The following is a 20433-nucleotide window of genomic DNA, read 5'->3' as shown; positions in this document are numbered from 1 at the left end:
GAAGGTGTGCCCTATATCCTGGGATTTACCTCTGCTAGTTCATAGGAGGGAGAGTTGAGTTTAGGCTACAGTGATCAGACTGTAAGTTGAACTGGATCCACCACCACCCTTGTTGGTGTGATTTAAAGGTCAGGTTAGCAGTTTAATCTTGTGGCAGCATGCAGGATCAAATGAGAGGGCCACAGGGTCTGTCAAAGAGTGGGGTAAGTATGGAGGATTGGGAGCTGTCTCAGATCCAGTGATTTTGAATAAGCTACACTTGTTCAGGGGGCAGCGGGAGGTATAGGACCCAAGTCAGGAGAAGGATCAGGGACAAACTGATGAATATGGAAGTCACTTTTCTTGTTCCTACATGGTCAAGCCAGGACTGTCACGGTACTATGGAAAAATTATTTCAGGTCTCAGTACAATGAGGGTCTTTTACTTTGACATGTCATCTTTCCATAAATTATTGTTTTTTATGTGTGCAGAGAGCATGTCCTAGGGGTCATTAACTTACTGAGCTCACTGGGCAGGATGTGGGTCTCATGCCACCAGGGTTTTATTGTTTTGGGGCATGTCTCATGCTTCTGTTGCATGGTTTGTTGCTAAGCAGGCCTGCTTGGTTTTGTGGTTAAACAAACCTGTTTTCTTGAGTGATCATTAACTTACAGGGGTCTCCCATACTTTTTTCTTTACTTGCAATCCCCTAGTGGGATTAACTATTTAATTACCTAATTTGTCTTTTTACTCTGTCCCTATCACAATCGTATATGTATATAGTATGAGAGTTTAAAAAATGTGCCAAAAAACAGTACAAAGCTGCTAAGTGTTTGAGCTACAAAACTAAGGAACGAGAGCATGGCAATGAGCCTCAGCTTCCACTTCTGTAAAACAGGGTTTTTGTGAGGATGGACTGAGATCATGTAATGGGTGCTCAATAAATGCTTCCGATCATTATTATTGTCACCGTAACTAGCCAGAATACAGAAGTTAAAAACATATGCCTTCCCGACTTCCCTGGTGGTCCAGTGGTTAAGCCTTAGTGCTTCCAATGCAAGGGTCATGGGTTCGATCCCTGGTCCGGGAGATTCCGCATGGCGATCGGGGTGCGCCCTGCCCCCCACAAAAAATATATATATATATATATATGCCTCCCACCCTGCTAAGAATTAAATAAATGAATTCATTCAGAAAAGATCAAAGTGAAAGAAAGAAAGCCAAGGGAGTAGGGGGAGGGAAACCGAGTCCTGGACAGGTAAGGTGCTTCTCAGTCCGTTTCCCGCATGCAAGGTCTCCGTCAGAGCTCAAGCTGGCTGCACGGATCTGACTGTATTTTCACAAAAGTTAATTGACCCCGGCAGGCGAGAGTGGGCGGGGGCGTTCTCAGGCTTCGCCTCTTCCTGCGGCGCACGCGGATGACGTACATGGGCGCGCCAGGATTCCCGGAGCTCGGGGACTGCGAGAACGGCTGCCACGTGCGTATGCTTACCGCGCGCAAACCCGGATGCCCCTGCATGCTTCACCCCGTAGCCACCCACCCAAAGCCTGATCCAGGCCGCTGCAGGATCCCCACCAGGCCGAGCTGCGCCCAGCGGGCGCCTGCGTGCCCGCCTTAGTGCAGGTGTCCGTTCGCGTTTGTTGGACGCCCGGCAGGGGAGACCCCACGTAAACTCATCCCCTCTCTGACAATTCATTCATTCAACCAAGAAAAAAATCCGTTGACAGCCTGTTTTATGTCAAGTACCATGCTGGTCTTTGGGAAGACAGCCCTGATGTAGACAATGCTGTCTTTGTGCTCTTGGAGCTTCTGTTTCACTGGGACTGATAAACGAAAATCAACTGGTATAATAAACAAAATGATTTCGGGTTGTGATAATTCCTGTGAAGGAATTATGGTACGGAGGACAACTGAGGCGCCTAACTTTAAAAAGGGTCATAAGGTGAATTCCTTGGCAGTCTAGTGGTTAGGACTCAGCGCTCTCACTACCGAGGGCCGGGTTCAATCCCTGGTCCGGGAAGTAGGATCCCACAAGCCACGAAGTGCGGCCAAAGGAAAAAATAAATTAAAAAATAAATAAATAAAGGGGGTCATAAGCATTGGGTGGGGGCCGCTGAGAAAGGGAGGAATCAAGATCTGGCAGGAACACCGGTTGCTGAAATGAGACCTGGCCTGGAACTTGTGAGTCTACAAGTTTGAGATTTTTTGGTTTTTAAGCCCCAGGTATTGTTCTAAGCCTTGGTAATCCGATGGAGGTAAAATAGCTACAGTTCATGCCCTCATCGAGATTTTGTTCTAGTGGGGAAGGCAGAGCTAAAAATAAAATGTCAGAGAGTGATACATACTATATAGGAGATTAATATAAGACCATCTCATAATGGCTACTTCAGAGCAGTTGGTCAAGGAAGGCCTTTTCAAGGAGGTGAATTTTACCTGTTATGTAAGTAACAAGAAAGAGCTAGCCATGCAAATAGCAGGGTGAGAAAAATGCCTTTCGGAACTGAGCTTGTCAAGTTAGAAAACAGTAATAGAAAAGAAGCCAGTGTGATTGGTGCATTGTAGGTGAGAAGGAGAGTGGTGTGACATAGGGTTGGAGAGGTAGGCAATGGCCAGACAACATAAAGCAGGGTACTGAGTTGGAATGTTATACCGTGTGTGATGAGAAGCCATGATCTCATTTATGCTAACTTGTGGCGAGTGGATTGTGGTTGGGGCAGCGGTAGGATCAGGGGTCCTGGTCAGGAGGGCTACTGATGCATTAGTCCAAGTGAGTCCTGGTACTGACTTGAACTGGAGTGATGGTAGCAGAGAGGAAAGGACGTGGACAGATTTGGGATATGTTTGGAAATGGATTCGCTGGCAGACTGGGTATAGAGAGGGCTCAGGGAAAGAAAAATTAAGATCGACTCCTGTGTTTTTGGCTTGAGCAACAGATTGGATGATGGTGGTGTTAACCGAGATGGGGAAAATGGGGGGAACCGCAGGTCTGGAGAAACGATAAATCAAAATTTCTGTTTTGGCCAAAACAGGCTATCTGTGTTTATGAGACATCTATATGGCAATGTCACCTAAGCATTTGAATGTACTAGTTTGGAGTTTCAGGGAGAGTCAGAGTTGGATAAAGTTATGGAATCTGTTGGCAGATAGTAACTCGAATCATGTGAAATTGCCATTTTGAGTCAAAAATGGTTGAATGCTGGCGGTTTCATTGGTTCAGTCTAATAGCTTGTATTTAAAGCCACAGGTCTGGATGAAGTCTCTTAGGAAGAACATTTAGAGGGAAGAGAACAAAGGGCACAGTCTTGGGTACCCACCATTTAGAAGTGGAGCAGAAGAGTAGGAGCCAGACAGGTGACTGAGGAGCAACCAGCAGGTGGAGGAGCATCAGGAGAGTGGTGTCAGGAGGCCAAGAGAGGAGGGTGTTGCAGGAAGTAGAGAATGAATAAGTCAGATGCTGCTGAGAGGCCGAATACGGTAAGAAGGTAAGCGACCTCTAGATGGGCAACGTTGCAGTCTTTGGAGACCTTGACAGAATAGTCAAAGTCAGCCTTGAGTAAGTTAGATTTGAGATGCCTATGAGTTGTCCAAGTGAAGAAGCGAGGCAATGAGCTTCCTTTCCTCCCACTTCCTTGGGAAGAGGCCGTGTACACCTGGGAGACCTGTGTGTGTGTGTGTGTGTGTGTGTGTGTGTGTGAGAGAGAGAGAGAGAGAGGGAGGGGGGGAGAGAGAGAGAGAGAGACAGAGAGACAGAGAGAGAAAGACAGAGAGACAGAGAGATCAGAGCTGAATGAGTGGTGCAGATCAGAAGCCCTCAGCTCTGCTAGGAGGGAGGTGTCCCTGAGCACTGGAGCAGTGAAGAAGGCCTCCCAGAGCTGGTGAGACCTGTACTCACCTTGACAAGTGGGAAAGCTTTGGACAGGTTAGGGATAGGCATAGGCATTCTAGGATGGGGCAAAGGAATGGCGAGGAGGCTAGGCAGGGTTTAGTGAGTAAAGCCAGGGTCCTACTGAGAAGCACTGGGACCAGAAGTTGAAGTCGCTGGGGAATAGATGTGGAGAGCCTTTGACTGTCAGGCTAAAGGCTTTGGATTTACCTTGAGCAGGGAGATAATGTTTTGAAACAGTGAAGTAGAGGAACTATCATTTGACTTCACTGGCCAGCCCCGTCCAGCTCATCCTTCAGGTTTACGCTTAGATGCCATTTCCCTTAGGAAGTCTTTCCCACTCCTAAAGTGCTAGGTTGGTACCCACAGTCCTGTGGCCTTGACCACACTGGACGGGAAATGTCTGGATACATTTATGCCCCAGTGCCCCCACTGCTTTCCCCCACCACATCCCTAACGCTTCCGAAGCCTCAGCTGTCCTTGAAACTTGAAATCAGTTCAACAGATAGGCTCTAGTGAATGTTATTTTTTCTAACTTGTCTCGCCAGCAAAGGACACCTACAGAGATGTCCTCAGTCCTTCACTTCTATGTCCGTCCCTCTGGCCACGAGAGGGCAGCCTCTGAATATACTCAAAGGAAGCTGCGAGGGGAACTGCCAGAGCTGCAGGGTGTCAAGACCGAGCTGTGCTACAACGTGAACTGGACAGGTTGGGCCACTTACTGGATCCTTTGGGAGAGGTGCCAAGTGCCAGGGGCAGTGTCTCAAGGTGTCCTTGCCCTGTCTCCCTGCAGCTGAGTCCTCCCCGAGCGCCGAGGAGATGAAGAAGCTGACATGGCTGTTTGGCTGCCCCTTGTTACTGGACGATGTCGCTCCGGAGTCCTGGCTCGTTCCCGGCTCCACTGACCTGCTGCTGGAGGTTGGGCCCAGGCAAGTGTCTCAGCCTCGGGTAGCTCGTTCCATGGTCCAGAGCCCGTCAGCCTTTCCAAACACACACTGCCACCCCTTCCACTTTCATTCCTCTTCCTCCTCTTGTGGTCCTTGGGAGACTTGTTTTCCCTTCATCCTACTCCCCGCCTAGAAAGCCGTGCACATGCTTTCCCCATGTGGGAAGATACCTTTGAAGACTGAGCCAGCTGCCAGGCATGTTCTGGAATATAACACGTTGTATTCTGAGAAGTTGAAATTGAAGCATTTTGTTGCTACAAGAACAGTTACGGTTTGATTTGAATGACCTTTGAAAGCAGGTTTCTCGGTGCCCAGGTCTGAGGCTGGAGGCCAGTGGTGTGGGCAGGTGCGGGGGGGTGGTAAGTAGAGCTGGGAGATTGCCTGGACAGCAGTGGGCAGGATCCACCTTCTCAGCTGGGGCTCTAACCATCTGGTCCTAACCAATCCACAGGCTGAACTTCTCCACGCCAACGTCCAGCAACATCGTGTCAGTGTGCCAGGCTGCGGGGCTGGGGGCTGTGGACCGCGTGGAGCCGACCCGGCGCTACCTGCTCTCGGTGAGGTAGTAGGCAGCCAGGGGGGGATCAGGAGGAGGAAGTGGAAGAGATTGGGTCCTAAACTCTAAGGAAATGATGAGAAGCAGGGGGAAGAGTTCCTGGTTTGACGCCTGCCCTGTTTGCAGGTTGTTCACTGCCTGAGGCCACCTGGTCGAGGAGTGAACAGGACCGAAACCCAGCCTGTGCTCCCCTTACTAATCTGTGCATGCTGACAGGGACTCATGCCTGGAAGGAGCATCTTTTTCTAATCTGAACAAAGGTGCCGGAGAGGCTAGCAGTGGGCTGGTCCTGTGTGGCTTGGAGGACGAGGGTGGACCATTTAGTCCATTCTTCAACCCTGCACCCCTCGCCCTCTGTGTGTGTCTCCACCCCTAGTTTGCCCACCCGCCTTCGGCTGAGCTGGAGGCCGTCGCCCTGGCTACCCTGAGCGACCGGATGACGGAGCAGCACTTCCCCTGTCCCATCCAGAGCTTCTCCCTGGGCTGCATCCCAGCACCCCTCGGCGGCCCAATTGACATACTGGCCGAGGGCCGGTCTGCCCTGGAGAAAGCCAACCAGGAGCTAGGTGAGCAGGAAGGCCCAGGCCAGGCTAGTAGGGGTGCCGAGTCCCACAGTCAGCTCTTCTGGTGGTTGTCTCCTAGGTCTGGCCCTAGACTCCTGGGACCTGGATTTCTACACCAAGCGCTTCCAGGAGCTGCAGCGGAACCCCAGCACTGTGGAGGCCTTCGACTTGGCTCAGTCCAATAGGTGGGGAGGAATGGGGACATTCTGATGTCTGAGCCTGTGGAGGTTGGAAGGGAAGACCACAGGGACTCTCCATGGCTCTCTCTTGGCCTAGGGGCCTCCCTGAGTCTGTTTGAATACCTGGGTTCCCCATCCATCCAGTAGTCTGCATTCACGTCTTGGTTTTATCTTCACGCTGGATCTGGACCATCCACAATGACAGACTGTTGGAAGCTTATGACTTCTGGAATCTATTTTGACCTGTGGCCGTAACTCTGCCGTTTATGCTGATGAGAAGACATGGCAAGGCCTGAGAAATGACCCATGTTTCCACCCTGCCTTCCCCTCCCCACGTCACCCCCTGCAGTGAGCACAGCCGACACTGGTTCTTCAAGGGCCGACTCCACGTGGATGGGCAGGAGCTGGCACACTCACTGTTTGAGTCCATCATGAGCACCCAGGCATCCTCGCACCCCAACAACGTCCTCAAGTTCTGTGACAACAGCAGGTGGGCTGTGCCCTCAGCTGGGGTGACCTCAGACCCAGGGAACGGGAGGCCCCAGGCTCTGGTGGGGTAAGTGCAGATCCCAGGAAGGAAGTGAGACTCAGAACGGATGTGTCCACAGTGCAATCCAGGGGAAGGAAGTCCGATTCCTGCGTCCCGAGGACCCCTCACGGCCAAGCTGCTTCCGGCAACGTCAGGGGCTGAGACATGTCGTCTTCACAGCAGAGACCCACAACTTCCCCACAGGTGAGATGAGTCCTCAGGAGGGATAGGCAGGGTCAGAGTATAGGGTAGGGCAAAGGCCCCAGGCCCACGTGGGGACCAGCAGGTTGGCTGCTTGTCCTTATTTTCAGTGGGGTGGTCAGAGGTGGAGTTTGCCTTTTCAGTACCCACACCCTCCCTCTCTCTTCACAGGAGTAGCCCCCTTCAGCGGTGCGACCACTGGCACAGGGGGCCGGATCCGAGATGTCCAGTGCACAGGCCGCGGGGCCCACGTGGTGGCTGGCACTGCTGGCTATTGCTTTGGAAACCTGCACATCCCAGGTCCCGTCTCTTTCCTCTCTACCCATCTCCCCTTCCAGATCCCTTGTCCTGGCAGGCACTGGACACTCATCTCTTAGGTCAAAGGGTCATCATGGGTACCTTTTCTTGGGAGGGAGGGCTCTAGAGTAGCTGGCCTTTCGCCAACCGTGGTTGTGAGGACAGTAGGCCAAGGAAGACCCAGATCTGGCTTTGCAGAACCACAATTTTCTTTATAAACTAGTATCTACTCAGCCAAAAAGAATTGTGGTACTGGGTTGGACTTATGGCCATCAACTGCCCCCAAAATCCAATTTTTTTTTTTTTTTTTGATGTGGACTATTTTTAAAGTCTCTATTGAATTTGTTTATTGCTTCTGCTTTTATGCTTTGGTTTTTTGACTGCGAGGCATGCGGGATCCTAGCTCCCCAACCAGGGATCGAACCCACACCCTCCCCCGCCCCGCCCCAAATTGGAAGGGGAAGTCTTAACCACTGGACAGCCAGGGAAGTCCCAAAATCCAATTTCTTGGAAAGTGTTAAGAACTCTGATCCCAAGAGTCAGACTCTTCCTGACTCTTCCTGAAGGGCCCTGACTCCTCCATCTTCCATCTTTACAGTCCATCCATCTTTCTCCTTCCTGCCCAGGTTACAGTATGCCCTGGGAGGACCCAAGCTTCCAGTATCCTGGGAACTTTGCCCGACCCCTGGAGATTGCCATCGAGGCCAGTAATGGGGCTTCTGACTACGGCAACAAGTTTGGAGAACCAGTTCTGGCTGGTGAGGCTTGGGGGGGCATAGGGGATAACCGTCCCAGAGGCGGGGTGGGGTGAGGTGTGTGACCCAGTGAGCGCTGAGGAGCCTGGCTGACTAGACCCTGTCCCTCTCCCTGTGCCGCCCACGCTCCAGGCTTTGCCCGCTCCTTGGGCCTCCAGCTCCCAGACGGCCAGCGGCGCGAGTGGATCAAGCCCATCATGTTTAGTGGAGGCATTGGGTCCATGGAAGCTGAGCATGTGAGCAAGGAGCCCCCAGAGCCAGGTAAGAGCCCGCCACCTGTCTACCAGGTCCAGCCAGCTTTCTCCCCAGCACGTGGCAGCCGCAGGAGTGGAATTTAGAGGAACTTCAGTGGTTTGTTTTTTATCTCCCAGCTCATGTCTCCTCTCCCCAGTACAGGCTTTCAAGGCAGGGCAGGGCTTTATGCCAGTGGGGCAGGCTCAGCCTGTGTGGCCTCTGTTTCTTCCCGGGTTGACTTCTGCATGGCAGGGGCCCACCCTGCTAAGTCAAGGCAGCCAGTGTTTACCCAGGGCCTGTTTTTATCTGCAAGCTCAGTTCAATCGGTCGACATTTACTGAGCGCCCATCGGGTGCTGGGCACCATGCTAGGACCTGTGGTGGAATCAAGATAAAGGCCAGGTACCATTTATTGAATGGGTGACCTGTCACATGGCTCAGAATTTAAAAAGCAGAGAAAGGTTATACGGTGGAAACTCTCCTTCCCCGACCTTCAGCCACCCAGTTTCCCTCCCTAGAGATAACCAATGTTAATTGGTTACTTTTGTACCCTACCAGAGGTTTTTCCTGCATACATAAACAGACCCATGTGTATATTTGCCCCCCCCTTTATTTATTTATTTATTTAAGTTATTTCTGAGATATACATTTTAAAGTAAAACCCCCCCTTTTTTAAACAAATAGCATGTGTGCACACCTTTTTTTTCTTTTTGGCCTCGCTGCACAGCTTATGGGATTTTAGTTCCCCCACCAGGGATCGAACCCGGGGCCCCAGCCGTGAGAGCGCCGAGTCCTAACCACTGGACCACCAGGGAATTCCCCACCTATTTTTTTTAATAACCATTTTATTAAGATGTAATTCATGTACCATAAAGTTTACCCTTTTAAAGTGTACAAGTCAGTGGTTTTAGTATATTCATAAAGTTGTGTGTCAATCACCACTAATTCCAGAACATTTTCATCATCCCAGAAAGAAACCCTGCACCCATGAGCAGTCACTCCCCATGCCCCCTTCCTCGGCCTCTGGGAACCAATAATCTACTTCCTGTCTCAATGAATTTCCCTGTTGTAAATGTGTTTGGCTTCTTTCACTTTGCATGATGTCTTAAAGGTTCATCCATATTATAGTATGTATCAGTACTTCATTCCTTTTTATGGCTGAATAATATTCCATCATGTTGCTGTATCATTTTGTCTCTCCATTCATCAGTTGGTAGACATTTGGGCTGTTTCTGCTTTTCGGCTATTATGAATAATGCTGCTATAAACATTTTACTTATTTATTTATTTATTTATTTTTGCCTGCGTTGGGTCTTCGTTGCTGCGCGTGGGCTTTCTCTAGTTGTGGCGAGCGGGAGCTACTCTTCATTGTGGTGCGCAGGCTTCTCATCACAGTGGCTTCTCTTGTTGCGGAGCACGGGCTCTAAGCGCATGGGCTTCAGTAGTTGTGGCTCGCTGGCTCTAGAGCCCAGGCTCAGTAGTTGTGGCACACGGGCTTAGTTGCTCTGAGGCATGTGGGATGTTCCCGGACCAGGGCTCCTGCATTGGCAGGCAGAGTCTTAACCACTTCGCCACCAGGGAAGTCCTGCTATAAACATTTGTGTACAAGTTTTCCTATGTACTTATGTGCTGAATTCTCTTGGATAGGTAACTAGGAGTAGACTTGCTAGGTCACATGGTAACTGTACTCAGTCTTTGAAAAAACTACCAGACTGTTTTCCAAAGCAGCTGCACCATTTTACATTCCCCTCAGCAGTGTGTGAAGGTTCCGATTTCTCCAGATCCTTGCCAACACTTATCTGTCTCTTTGATTATAGCCATCATAGTGGATGTGAAGTAGTATCTTACGGTGGTTTGGATTTGCATTTCCCTAATGACTCAGGATGTTAAGCATCTTTTCCTATGTCTCTTGGCTATCTGTATACCTTCCTTGGAGAAATATCTATTCATGTCCTTTGCCCATTTTTAAATTGGGTTGTCATTTTTTTTTTGGAGTTTAAGTTAGAGTTCTTTGCATATTCTGGATACTAGCCCCTTATCTGATAGGTAAATGATTTGCAAATATTTTCTTCCATTCTGTGGGTTGTCTTTTTACTTTCTTCATGGTGTCCCCTGAAGCACAAATGTTTTTAATTTTGGTAAAGTATAATTTATCTATATATTTTTTCTTTGTGGCTTCTGGCTTATAGTGTCATGACTAAGAAACCACTGCCTAAGCCAAGGTCACCAAGATTGACTCATATATTCTCTTGTAATACTTTTATAGCTTTTAGCTTTTACATTTAGGTCTCTGATACATTTTGAATTTTTGTGTATGGTATGAAGTAGGGATCCAACTTCCTTCTTTCACACGTGGATATCCAGTTGTTCTAACAATCCTTTTTGAAAAAAACTGTTCTTACCCCCATTGAATTGTCTTGGGACTCTTGCCAAAAATCAGTTGGCTATAAATGTTTGGGCTCATTTATGGACTCACAGTTCTATTCCAATGACCTATCTACCTGTCTCCTTCTGCTAGTAACACACTGTCTTGATTACTGTAGCTTTACAGTAAATTTAAAAGCAGAAAGTATGAGTCCTTCAATTTTGTTCTTCTTTTTCAAAATTGTTTTGGCTTTGTTCTAGGTCCCTCGAATTTCCATATAAATTTTAGGATCAACTGGTCAGTTTCTTTGAAAAAGGTGGCTGATTGTGTTGACTCTGCAGTTCACCTTGGGGAGTATTGCCATTGTAACAATATTAAGTCTTCCAATCTATAAGCATGAGATCTCTTTCAATTTATTTAGGCCTCCTAAGATATTTCATAATTTTCAGTGTGTAAGTCTTAAGTATTTTATTCTTGTTGATGCTGTTCTAAGTGGGTATGCATACTTCTGTACCTTGCTTTTTTTCAGCTTAGCAATATACTTGGAGATCATTTCATACCGATGAGATCAGATTACTTCATTATATTCATATGTAACTCTCTTTTTTGGGGGAATTCCCTGGCGGTCCAGTGGTTAGGGCTCCATTCTTTCACTGCTGAGGGCTTGGATTCAATCTCTGGCTGGGGAACTAAGATCCTGCAAGCCACGCGGCATAGCCAAAAAAAAAAATTCTCTGTTTTGGTGGCTTAGTTTTTCATTATATGGCTTATACCATAATTTATTTAACCAGTTCTCTGTTGTTAGCATTTAGATTATTTCTCGTCTTTGGTAATACAAATAATGCTGCAGTGTTTAATTCTGTACATAGGTGCTTTGTACCTGTGCGAATAAATCTGGAGGGTAAATCCCTCAAAGTGTATTTACCCAATCAAAGAATTTTGATTGCTCTCCTCTAACACCAGCTTCCCTTTATCCTCACACTGCTTCGTTCTCACACGTCTGGTCACTTCCCGGGTGTTCTGATTCTGCCCTCCTTCCTCGCAGGCATGGACGTTGTGAAGGTCGGGGGTCCTGTCTACAGGATTGGAGTTGGGGGCGGAGCTGCTTCGTCCGTGCAGGCAAGTGCAAATAGCTCAGGTGCCAACTCCATGACATCTCTGGGCCCCATGCATGGGTGGGGTGTGAGCTCCCAGCCCCCCTGAGCTGAGATGTGCCACCTGTCCTCCCAGGTGCAGGGAGACAACGCCAGCGACCTGGACTTCGGGGCTGTGCAGCGGGGAGACCCGGAGATGGAACAGAAGATGAACCGTGTGATCCGGGCTTGCGTGGAGGCCCCCGGGGGAAACCCCATCTGCAGCCTTCATGACCAGGGCGCCGGTGGCAATGGTGAGAGGAGGGGTTGGGACAGGGGACCAGGCCTACCTGGTCTCCTGCCAGGTTCAGTCTGGGGAGAGGTATCGCGGATCTGCAACCAACCAGCTAGCTCTGGGCCCCCCTCTCCGCCCACTACATGTTCTGGACAGGCTCAGGGCTAGTTTCTGGAGAGGGTGCAGTAGCGGTTCAAACAGGGACGCACAGAATTAGGGGCTCCTTTGGAGGCAGGGAAAGGCCTTTTGTTTGCCCGGTGCTGACCAGGGCCAGGTGAGAGCCTCTCCCGGAAACCCTCTCACCAGGCAACGTCCTGAAGGAGCTGAGTGACCCAGCCGGAGCCGTCATTTATACCAGCCGCTTCCAGGTGGGTCTCCTCCCTGAAGTCTGATTGTCTCCCTGCCCCTGCCAGTCCCAGCCGGCCCCACCCATCTGTCCCCCACTCCCAGCAAGAACATGAGACTTGGAAGTGCCCGCTGACCCTTCCCTTTCGTCCTCCCCCATGGATGTGCAGCTCGGGGACCCGACCCTGAACGCCCTGGAAATCTGGGGGGCCGAGTACCAGGAGTCAAATGCACTTCTGCTGAGGCCCCCCGACCGGGACTTCCTGAGTCGTGTCAGTGCCCGGGAACGCTGCCCAGCTTGCTTTGTGGGCACCATCACTGGAGACAGGAGAGTGAGTTGGCTCAGGGACTCGGTAACAGATGCTGTGAGTGGGCTTGAGCTGCCTAGGAGGGAGAGCTGTCTCAGGAAAGAGACGAGAGGATGGGAGCCGTGGGGACCAGCATGGGGCCGGGGGGCTCAACAGGAGAAGCCAGATGGGGTGGACAGAGCATCTCTGCCGGCTTTCCTGAAGTGTTTATTCCCTGCTGGTGGTCATAGTCTCGTTTTCTCTGGGCGGTGTCCCTGTGGTCTACAGATAGTGCTGGTGGATGATCGGGAGTGTCCTATGGGAAGAGATGGCCAGGGGGATGCCCCCCCAACACCTCCCCCGACCCCTGTGGACCTGGATCTGGACTGGGTGCTGGGCAAGATGCCCCGGAAGGTATGTGGGGGGCGGGAGGTTTCTCCCTCTCTGGCCCAGCCCTTCAGACCATCGTCTGCCCTACACGTGCTTTGTCACCTGTGTGCCCAGCGCCTCCCCAGGCGCTCACACCACTGTTGCCACCTGTGTTGCAGGAGTTCTTCCTCCAGAGGAGTCTCCCCGTGCTGCGGCCCCTGGCCTTGCCCCCAGGGCTGAGCGTGCGCCAGGCCCTGGCACGGGTCCTCAGGCTGCCTGCGGTGGCCAGCAAGCGCTACCTCACCAGCAAGGTCCGCCCCGCACCTTGCTCCGCCCCCTCAGCCCTCTGCGCCCTTCCCTCTGCTTGCCCAGCCCAGGGGATGGCTGTGGGAGCCCCCCGGGCCCGAGGGGGACGTGGCAGGGGCAGGGCAGCTACCCCGATGGCCTGAGCCCCTGCTGTCCGCCCCGAGTCTTGTTGTGTTCAGGGTGAGCCAGGCCTCCCACGCCCTTGGCCCTGTCCCTTGGCCCCTTGCCAACTCCACCTGGTTCCGCAGGTGGACCGCTCCGTGGGCGGCCTGGTGGCGCAGCAGCAGTGTGTGGGACCCCTGCAGACCCCTCTGGCAGACGTGGCGGTGGTGGCACTGAGTCACCAGGAGCTCGTAGGGGCTGCCACAGCCCTGGGAGAGCAGCCAGTCAAGAGCCTGCTGGACCCCAAGGTTGCTGCCCGGCTGGCCGTGGCCGAAGCCCTCACCAACCTGGTGTTTGCTCTGGTCACCGACCTCCGGGTGAGCCCCCTGCAGCTTCTGCCCTGCAGCCCCAGGCCTCTGGGACGCAGAGGCAACCGCCGCCTGCTCACCCCTCTGCCCCCAGCCTCTCCACACCGCCCTCCCTCCCTAACGCGAGTCTCTGCCGCTTCCCAGGACGTGAAATGCAGCGGGAACTGGATGTGGGCGGCCAAGCTCCAGGGGGAGGGCGCGGCTCTGGCCGACGCCTGCGGGGCTGTGGCGGCCGTGATGGCGGCCCTGGGAGTGGCAGTGGACGGCGGCAAGGACTCCCTCAGCATGGCCGCCCGGGTTGGCGCTGAGACCGTGCGGGCTCCTGGTGAGCTCTGGGCGCCCAAGGGCGACGGGCAGGTCTGTGGGCCGGGCTGCGCCTCACTCTCCACTCCCTGCTCCGCAGGGTCGCTGGTCATCTCAGCCTATGCTGTCTGTCCAGACATTACAGCCACTGTGACCCCAGACCTCAAGTGTCCCGGAGGCAGAGGTAGGGGTTCTTCCCTGTCCTCGGTGCACTGTGGATTCACAGCCGGGTCCTTTGTTTGGGGTCTGCTTTGTGAGTGCTGGGCCCCCTCCTTCAGCACTGGGGCCGTGGTGCCTTCTGGGGCTGGTGGTCTGGGTGTCTCACCACGTCCCGGGAACTTCAGTGAGCATGGCGGGAGGGGTTCTCCTGAGCCGCCCACCTCCCCTCTCCCCTTCCCTGTCTCCCCAGGCCACCTGCTCTACGTGCCTCTGAGTCCCGGGCAGCACCGGCTCGGGGGCACAGCTCTGGCCCAGTGCTTCTCCCAGCTCGGCGAGCAGCCTCCCGATCTGGACCTTCCGGAGAACTTGGTGCAAGCCTTTGGCATCACCCAGGGGCTGCTGAAAGGTGAGCGAGGCCCTGGAGGAGACGGTGCCTGTGGCTGGCACGGGGTGGGCACTGACCAGCTGAGCATGTGAGGGTGGGCCAAGAGGGATCCGACGCCCTTCTCTCTGGTTCTCTGAGTGAGCCCCCACTCTCGCCCCCGCCCTCTCCCGACTGTCCAGAAGTGGGGCGGGGCCTCCAGGTTTGGGTCCCGAGGCTGCTGAGCATCTTATTCCTTCCTCCAGACCGCCTCCTCTGCTCAGGCCACGATGTCAGCGACGGAGGTCTCATCACCTGCCTGCTAGAGATGGCCTTTGCTGGGAATTGTGGGATAGAGGTGGCCGTCCCTGCCTCTGGGGTCAATGGTGAGGAGCCTGAGGTCTAGATTCCAGCCTGGGCTGCCTGCCCCATCCTGCGGACCCCATGTCCTATTAAAGAGTGGAGTGTCCCCAGCTCCTTTTCCCCCGAGTCCCTTGCTGTCTTTTCTGACCACTGAGCCAGGTGGCACCTCTGAAACCTCCTGCAGACCCTGAGGCCACATCCTTGGTCCTGCTTTCCCAGGCCTCACCCCATCCCTGACCCCTGCCTTCGTTCCTTTAGCCATAGCCACCTGACTCCACCTCTGAGTCCCTGGCAATACCCTAGTCACCTTGACCCCTCTGTTACTCTCCCAGCGCTGCCTGTACTGTTCGCTGAGGAGCCAGGCTTGGTGCTGGAGGTGCAAGAGCCAGACCTGGGCCAAGTGCTGACACGTTACCGGGAGGCTGGCCTCCACTGCCTGGAGCTGGGCCGCACGGGCAACGCCGGGCCCCACGCCATGGTGAGGAAGTGAGGAATGGCAGGCCTGCAGCGGGAAGGTCGTGGTTTGCCTCTGCCAGCCTCGGAGGGGACCCAACGTGGACATCTTTGCTCTCAGCCCCTGAAAGATCTGCTCCCCTCTCTAGGTCCGGGTGTCAGTGAACGGGGCTGTCGTTCTGGAGGAGCCCGTTGGGCAGCTACGAGCCCTCTGGGAGGAGACCAGTTTCCAGCTGGATCGGCTGCAGGCAGAGCCCCACTGTGTGGCCCAGGAAGAAGAGGGGCTGAGGGAGCGGACGGGGCCCACCTACTGCCTGCCCCCCACCTTTCCCCAAGCTTCCGTGCCTCATGAGCCTGGTGAGGGAATGTGTGTAGTGGCTTGGCTGCCCGGGCACTTCGGGGAGGAGCCCAAGGCTTGGATGCGGGGGCCTGCCCTGGAAAAAGTGTCTGGGGGGCTGGGGTGGAGAAGTAACCCTCTGGCACAAGGACACTCCTTCCCCCCCCAGGTGGTCCCGCCCCCCGAGTTGCCATCTTTCGAGAAGAAGGCAGTAACGGAGACCGGGAGATGGCCGATGCCTTCCACTTGGCTGGGTTTGAGGTGAGCAGGTTGCCTGGCAGAGCCGGGGCCGGGCTTTGGGCCGTGGGCCCTCTGACGCTTGCCCTCCCCCTCCTGCCAGGTGTGGGACGTGACCATGCAGGACCTCTGCTCTGGCGCAGTCAGGCTGGACACGTTCCAAGGCATGGCCTTCGTGGGCGGCTTCAGCTACGCGGACGTCCTGGGCTCTGCCAAAGGTGGGTGTGCGGCCCTGCCCACTCGCTCCCCGCACGTTCCTGAAGAGCTGCCTTAGCCCCCTTCTCCCTTGACTGAGAACTGGCCTCTCGCCTCCACGAGGCTGGCCGGGGGAGCATGAGCGCATTCATTCTGGGCCAGCCGCCAGCAGGCCTGCAGGTAGCTTTTTTTTCATTCATTCATTCATTCATTCATTCATTGACTGCGTTGAGTCTTCGTTGCTGCGCGCAGGCTTTCTCTAGTTGAAGCGAGCAGGGGCTACTCTTCATTGCAGTGCGCAGGCTTCTCGTTGTGGTGGCTTCTCTTGTTGCGGAGCATGGGCTCTAGGCACACGGGCTCAGCAGTTGTGGTTTGCAGGCTCTAGAGCGCAGGGTCAGTAGTTGTGGCGCATGGGCTTAGTTGCTCCGCAGCATGTGGGATCTTCCCAGACCAGGGCTCGAACCCTTGTCCTCCGCGTTGGCAGGCGGATTCTTAACCACTGTGCCACCAGGGAAGCCCCCTGCAGGTAGCTTGTGAGGCAGGTGGGCTGGGTGGCACCATGCCAACACTGGGGGCATGTGCCCTGTCAGAAGCGGCAGCTGCTACTCAGCTCCAGCAGGTTGTCCTGTCAGAAAGCAGGCTCAGCACAGCCAGATCTTTCTGTTTTTCAAGAGAAGCCACAAATCCTGATTAAATGTTAGGCAACTGAATAAAAAATTTTGAAAATGCTCTGCTGCCTAAGCAGAAAACTCGTCATGGGCTGTCTCAGGCCCAGGAGTTGGCAACATCTGCTTCAATCAGTTAAACCTGCTTTTTTCCCTGGCGTTTGCCCTGAGCTCTGCAAAGGGGGTGGTCCTGGGCGAGTGTAATGGGGCACGCTGGGATGGAAAGGCGACGGTCCCCCCTCATTCCGGCGCTCACCCCAGCCTCCTGTTCCCTCCTAGGGTGGGCAGCTGCTGTGACCTTTAACCCCCAGGCCGGGGCTGAGCTGAGGCGCTTCCGGCAGCGGCCAGACACCTTCAGCCTGGGCGTGTGTAACGGCTGCCAGCTGCTGGCCCTGCTGGGCTGGGTGGGAGGCAGTCCTGGTGAGGAGGCGGCAGAGATGGGCCACGAGCCCTGGCCGGCCCGGCCCGGCCTCCTGCTGCGCCACAACAGGTCTGGGCGCTTCGAGTCGCGCTGGGCCAGCGTGCGCGTGGGGCCCGGGCCGGCCCTGATGCTGCGCGGGATGGAGGGTGCCGTGCTGCCCGTGTGGAGCGCCCACGGGGAAGGTCAGGCTCCGGGGAGGCGGGGAGGGCCTGAGGGCAAGGGTGGGGGAGGACGCCACGGAGCTCTGCTCTCACGTCCCTCGTCCCTCCTTCTGCCCCAGGTTACATGGCATTTTCTTCCCCGGAACTCCAAGCCCAGATTGAGGCCAGGGGTTTGGCTCCGCTGCACTGGGCGGACGATGACGGCAACCCCACGGAACAGTACCCCCTGAATCCCAACGGGTCCCCAGGGGGCATGGCTGGCGTCTGCTCCCCCGATGGCCGCCACCTGGCTCTCATGCCTCACCCTGAGCGGTGTGTGAGGCCTTGGCAGTGGGCGTGGCGACCCCCTCCATTTGACACTCTGACCACCTCCCCCTGGCTCCAGCTCTTCATCAATGCCCGAAACTGGACCCGGGAAGGAGGCCGCTGAGCAGGCCGGGGAGACTCCCCTGGGCCCCGTGGTTTTTACCCACGGTGTCTTTAGAAGTACCTCATATTAGTTTTGTGCGTCTTGGACAGACAAGGACCAAAATGCCCAAAAAAACCTTGGCTAATTTTATGAATCTGTCTATGCCTTACGCTGTTGGATCCGTTTTCAGTTCTGTTCTAACACGTTTTGTCCTTTGTGGGCCCGGGAAGCAACATGCGGTTCACAGAATAGAGCCTGCGGTGGGAAGTCAGGATGCGTGGGGGGAGGGGGTTCCATTGCCCTGCTTCGCTGCACCATGTCACTTATCTGAGCTCGGAGAGGTGTCCTATGCCCCCCTTCCTCGTCGGGGCTTAAGGGGGTGGGGGCGGACAAAAGCAAGCAAGTCAGGACCTCGGCGTGCTCATCTGGAAAACAGCAGAAGCTTTCTGGATTCTTCTTTTTATTTTTATTTTATTTTTTTAATTTTAGATAGAGAATTTTAATTAAATTGGCATCATTAAGACCAGAAAGATAAAGTGGACATTGTCAGTGTATCTTCAGCCCTTGCTTTAAAAGGCAAATGAACACAACTTGAAACACAGGTGAATTCTGCTGGTCTATGAGACAGTGAAGGGAGCTTCTCAATATTTAAATATATTAATATAACCAGTTATAGAAATCTAAATATAAAACCAATCTCCTATAGGGTTTGAGAAGGCATTCACCATATCCCTGAAAAGTTTAACATTCCTTATTCAAGTTTAATCATCTCTTTAGAAGGGGAAAACGGTGATAGTACTTGTTGAACCAGAATTAACTATCAAAATTCAAAAAGCTGACCATATTCATTTAGCCACAAGCCAATCTTATTCAAATCAGGACAGAAATACTACATCATCCATTCATGATCTGAATTCTAGTATATGAGATCAATTTAAATATGGTACACATAAAAAGTCATGAGACATTTGTTTCATAATAAATAAGGCAGTGGCCAACTATTACTCATTAGTAGCTTTTTTGAGATAAGCTATCAAGTCTGCCCTTTCTCCCTTCTTCTTAATGCCAGTGAAGATCATTTTTGTTCCAGGGATGTACTTCTTAGGATTCTCCAAATACACCATCAGTGTCTCCTCTCCCCAGGTGATGTCTCTGTTCTTGTTGGCATCTGTGTAAGAGAATCCGACAGGCTGACCTGTCTTTCGCCCAAACAGACCACGGAGATTTGGCCCAGTCTTGTGCTTGCCTCCCTTTTCCACAGTATGGCTCTGGGCACACTTCTGAACAAAAATCTTCTTGCCCTTCTCAACATCACCCATTTTTAAATCGTTCTTTCTCCGTGCACGACTAAGAGGTTCCCGCTCACAAACCGAACGTCCTGCTCTCTCGATTCTTCTTTTTAAATGCAGCGCTGTGCTAAGTGTAAGCAGTTGTTGGCAGCTTCTGTGACAGTGTCTCCAGCTGAGTCATACGACTGCCCTGGTGCTGGCCTCTGAACTCAATATTCCTAATCTTTGCTTCTAGTTTAGCAGCTCCCTTCCTTATCCCTAGCATTGAGCCTTTAGTATGCATTCATTCATTCATTCATTCATTCATTCCATTAATTTTCGATGGTTTGCTACAGTGCCAAGCACTGTCGCTGCCACCAGGGAGTTTATGGTCTAATAGTATTTAAAATAATAATCTGTGGGACTTCCTGGTGGCACAGTGGTTAAGAATCCACCTGCCAACGCAGGGGACACGGGTTCGAGCCCTGGTCCAGGAAGCTCCCACATGCCACGGAGCAACTAAGCCCATGTGCCACAACTACTGAACCTGCGCTCTAGAGCCCATGAGCCACAACTACTGAGCCCGTGAGCCACAACTACTGAAGCCCACGTGCCTAGAGCCTGTGCTCCGCAACAAGAGAAGCCACCGCAATGAGAAGCCCACACACCGCAACGAAGAGTAGCCCCCGCTCTCCACAGCTAGAGAAAGCCTGCGAGCAACAACAAAGACCCAACGCAGCCATAAATAAATAAATAATAAAAAATAATATCTGTATGCAATGTATATGTATATATATAGACAACGGAATAGTATTCAGCCACAAGAAAGAAGGAAATCCTGCTGTGTGCGACAGCATGGATGGACCTTGAAGGTATTATGCTCAGTGAAATAAGTCAGACAGAGAAAGACAAGTACTATATGATCTCACTTATATGTAGAATCTAAAAAAAGCTGAACTCAGAAACAGAGACTAGAATGGTGGATGGGGGAAAGGGGGATGTTGGTCAAAGGGTACAAACTTCCAGATATTGGATGAACAAGCCCTGGGGATCTAAGGTACAACATGGTGATTATAGCTAATGATACCGTATCATATACTTGAAAGCTGCTACCAGAGTAGATCTGAAATGTTCTCACCAGGAAAAAGAAGTAGGAATTATGCGATGTGATGCAGGCCTAAGATGTGATGCAGGTGTAAGGTACGGTGGTAGTCACTCACTAGTGTATCAGATCAACACTCTGTACACCTTAAACTCACATCATGTTATATGTCAACTGTATCTCAATAAAGCTGAAAAAAAATAGTATCTGTATATGGCACCTACCACGAACCAAGCATATGCTAGGCATTTTATATGTAACTAAGTTATTTTTCATAAGAGTTCAGCGAAGTACTTGATAGCCCCCCTCCCTTTTTAAAACAAAGGAAGAATTAAGGTTAAATAAACGGCAGCATTTGCTTCCTAC

General features: G+C 52.6%; 2 protein-coding genes across 3 annotated transcripts; one reads left to right on the top strand and one right to left on the bottom strand.

Annotated features, from left to right (window-relative positions):
• The first annotated feature begins 1355 nt into the window (after window positions 1-1355).
• Window positions 1356-18018, top strand: PFAS (phosphoribosylformylglycinamidine synthase). Of its 2 annotated transcripts, none has more exons than XM_007166351.3 (28): window positions 1356-1457; window positions 4412-4571; window positions 4657-4792; window positions 5262-5367; window positions 5743-5932; window positions 6009-6114; window positions 6458-6598; window positions 6717-6841; window positions 7010-7138; window positions 7762-7893; window positions 8023-8151; window positions 11534-11607; window positions 11719-11875; window positions 12163-12224; window positions 12372-12533; window positions 12777-12902; window positions 13037-13168; window positions 13412-13642; window positions 13778-13958; window positions 14037-14120; window positions 14346-14501; window positions 14723-14842; window positions 15152-15297; window positions 15422-15629; window positions 15779-15870; window positions 15950-16064; window positions 16986-17309; window positions 17408-18018. In XM_007166351.3, exons 1-28 carry the CDS (start codon window positions 1398-1400, stop codon window positions 17716-17718), a joined length of 4095 nt encoding a protein of 1364 aa, XP_007166413.2. In that variant the 5' UTR covers window positions 1356-1397; the 3' UTR covers window positions 17719-18018. The 2 variants fall into 2 exon arrangements, with proteins under 2 accessions (XP_007166413.2, XP_057392358.1); XM_057536375.1 differs by having other exon boundaries at window positions 1357-1457; window positions 4417-4571.
• Window positions 18019-18323: 305 nt separating this feature from the next.
• Window positions 18324-19065, bottom strand: LOC103019417 (cytochrome c-like). The gene has a single exon (XM_057536376.1). It carries the CDS (start codon window positions 19014-19016, stop codon window positions 18699-18701), a length of 318 nt encoding a protein of 105 aa, XP_057392359.1. The 5' UTR covers window positions 19017-19065; the 3' UTR covers window positions 18324-18698.
• Window positions 19066-20433: the final 1368 nt, after the last annotated feature.

The sequence above is a fragment of the Balaenoptera acutorostrata genome, chromosome 20 (genome assembly GCF_949987535.1).
Source record: "Balaenoptera acutorostrata chromosome 20, mBalAcu1.1, whole genome shotgun sequence".
NCBI lineage: Eukaryota > Metazoa > Chordata > Mammalia > Artiodactyla > Balaenopteridae > Balaenoptera > Balaenoptera acutorostrata.
The sequence above is the reverse complement of the archived record's forward strand: the minus strand, read 5'-3'. Positions and strand labels throughout refer to the sequence as shown.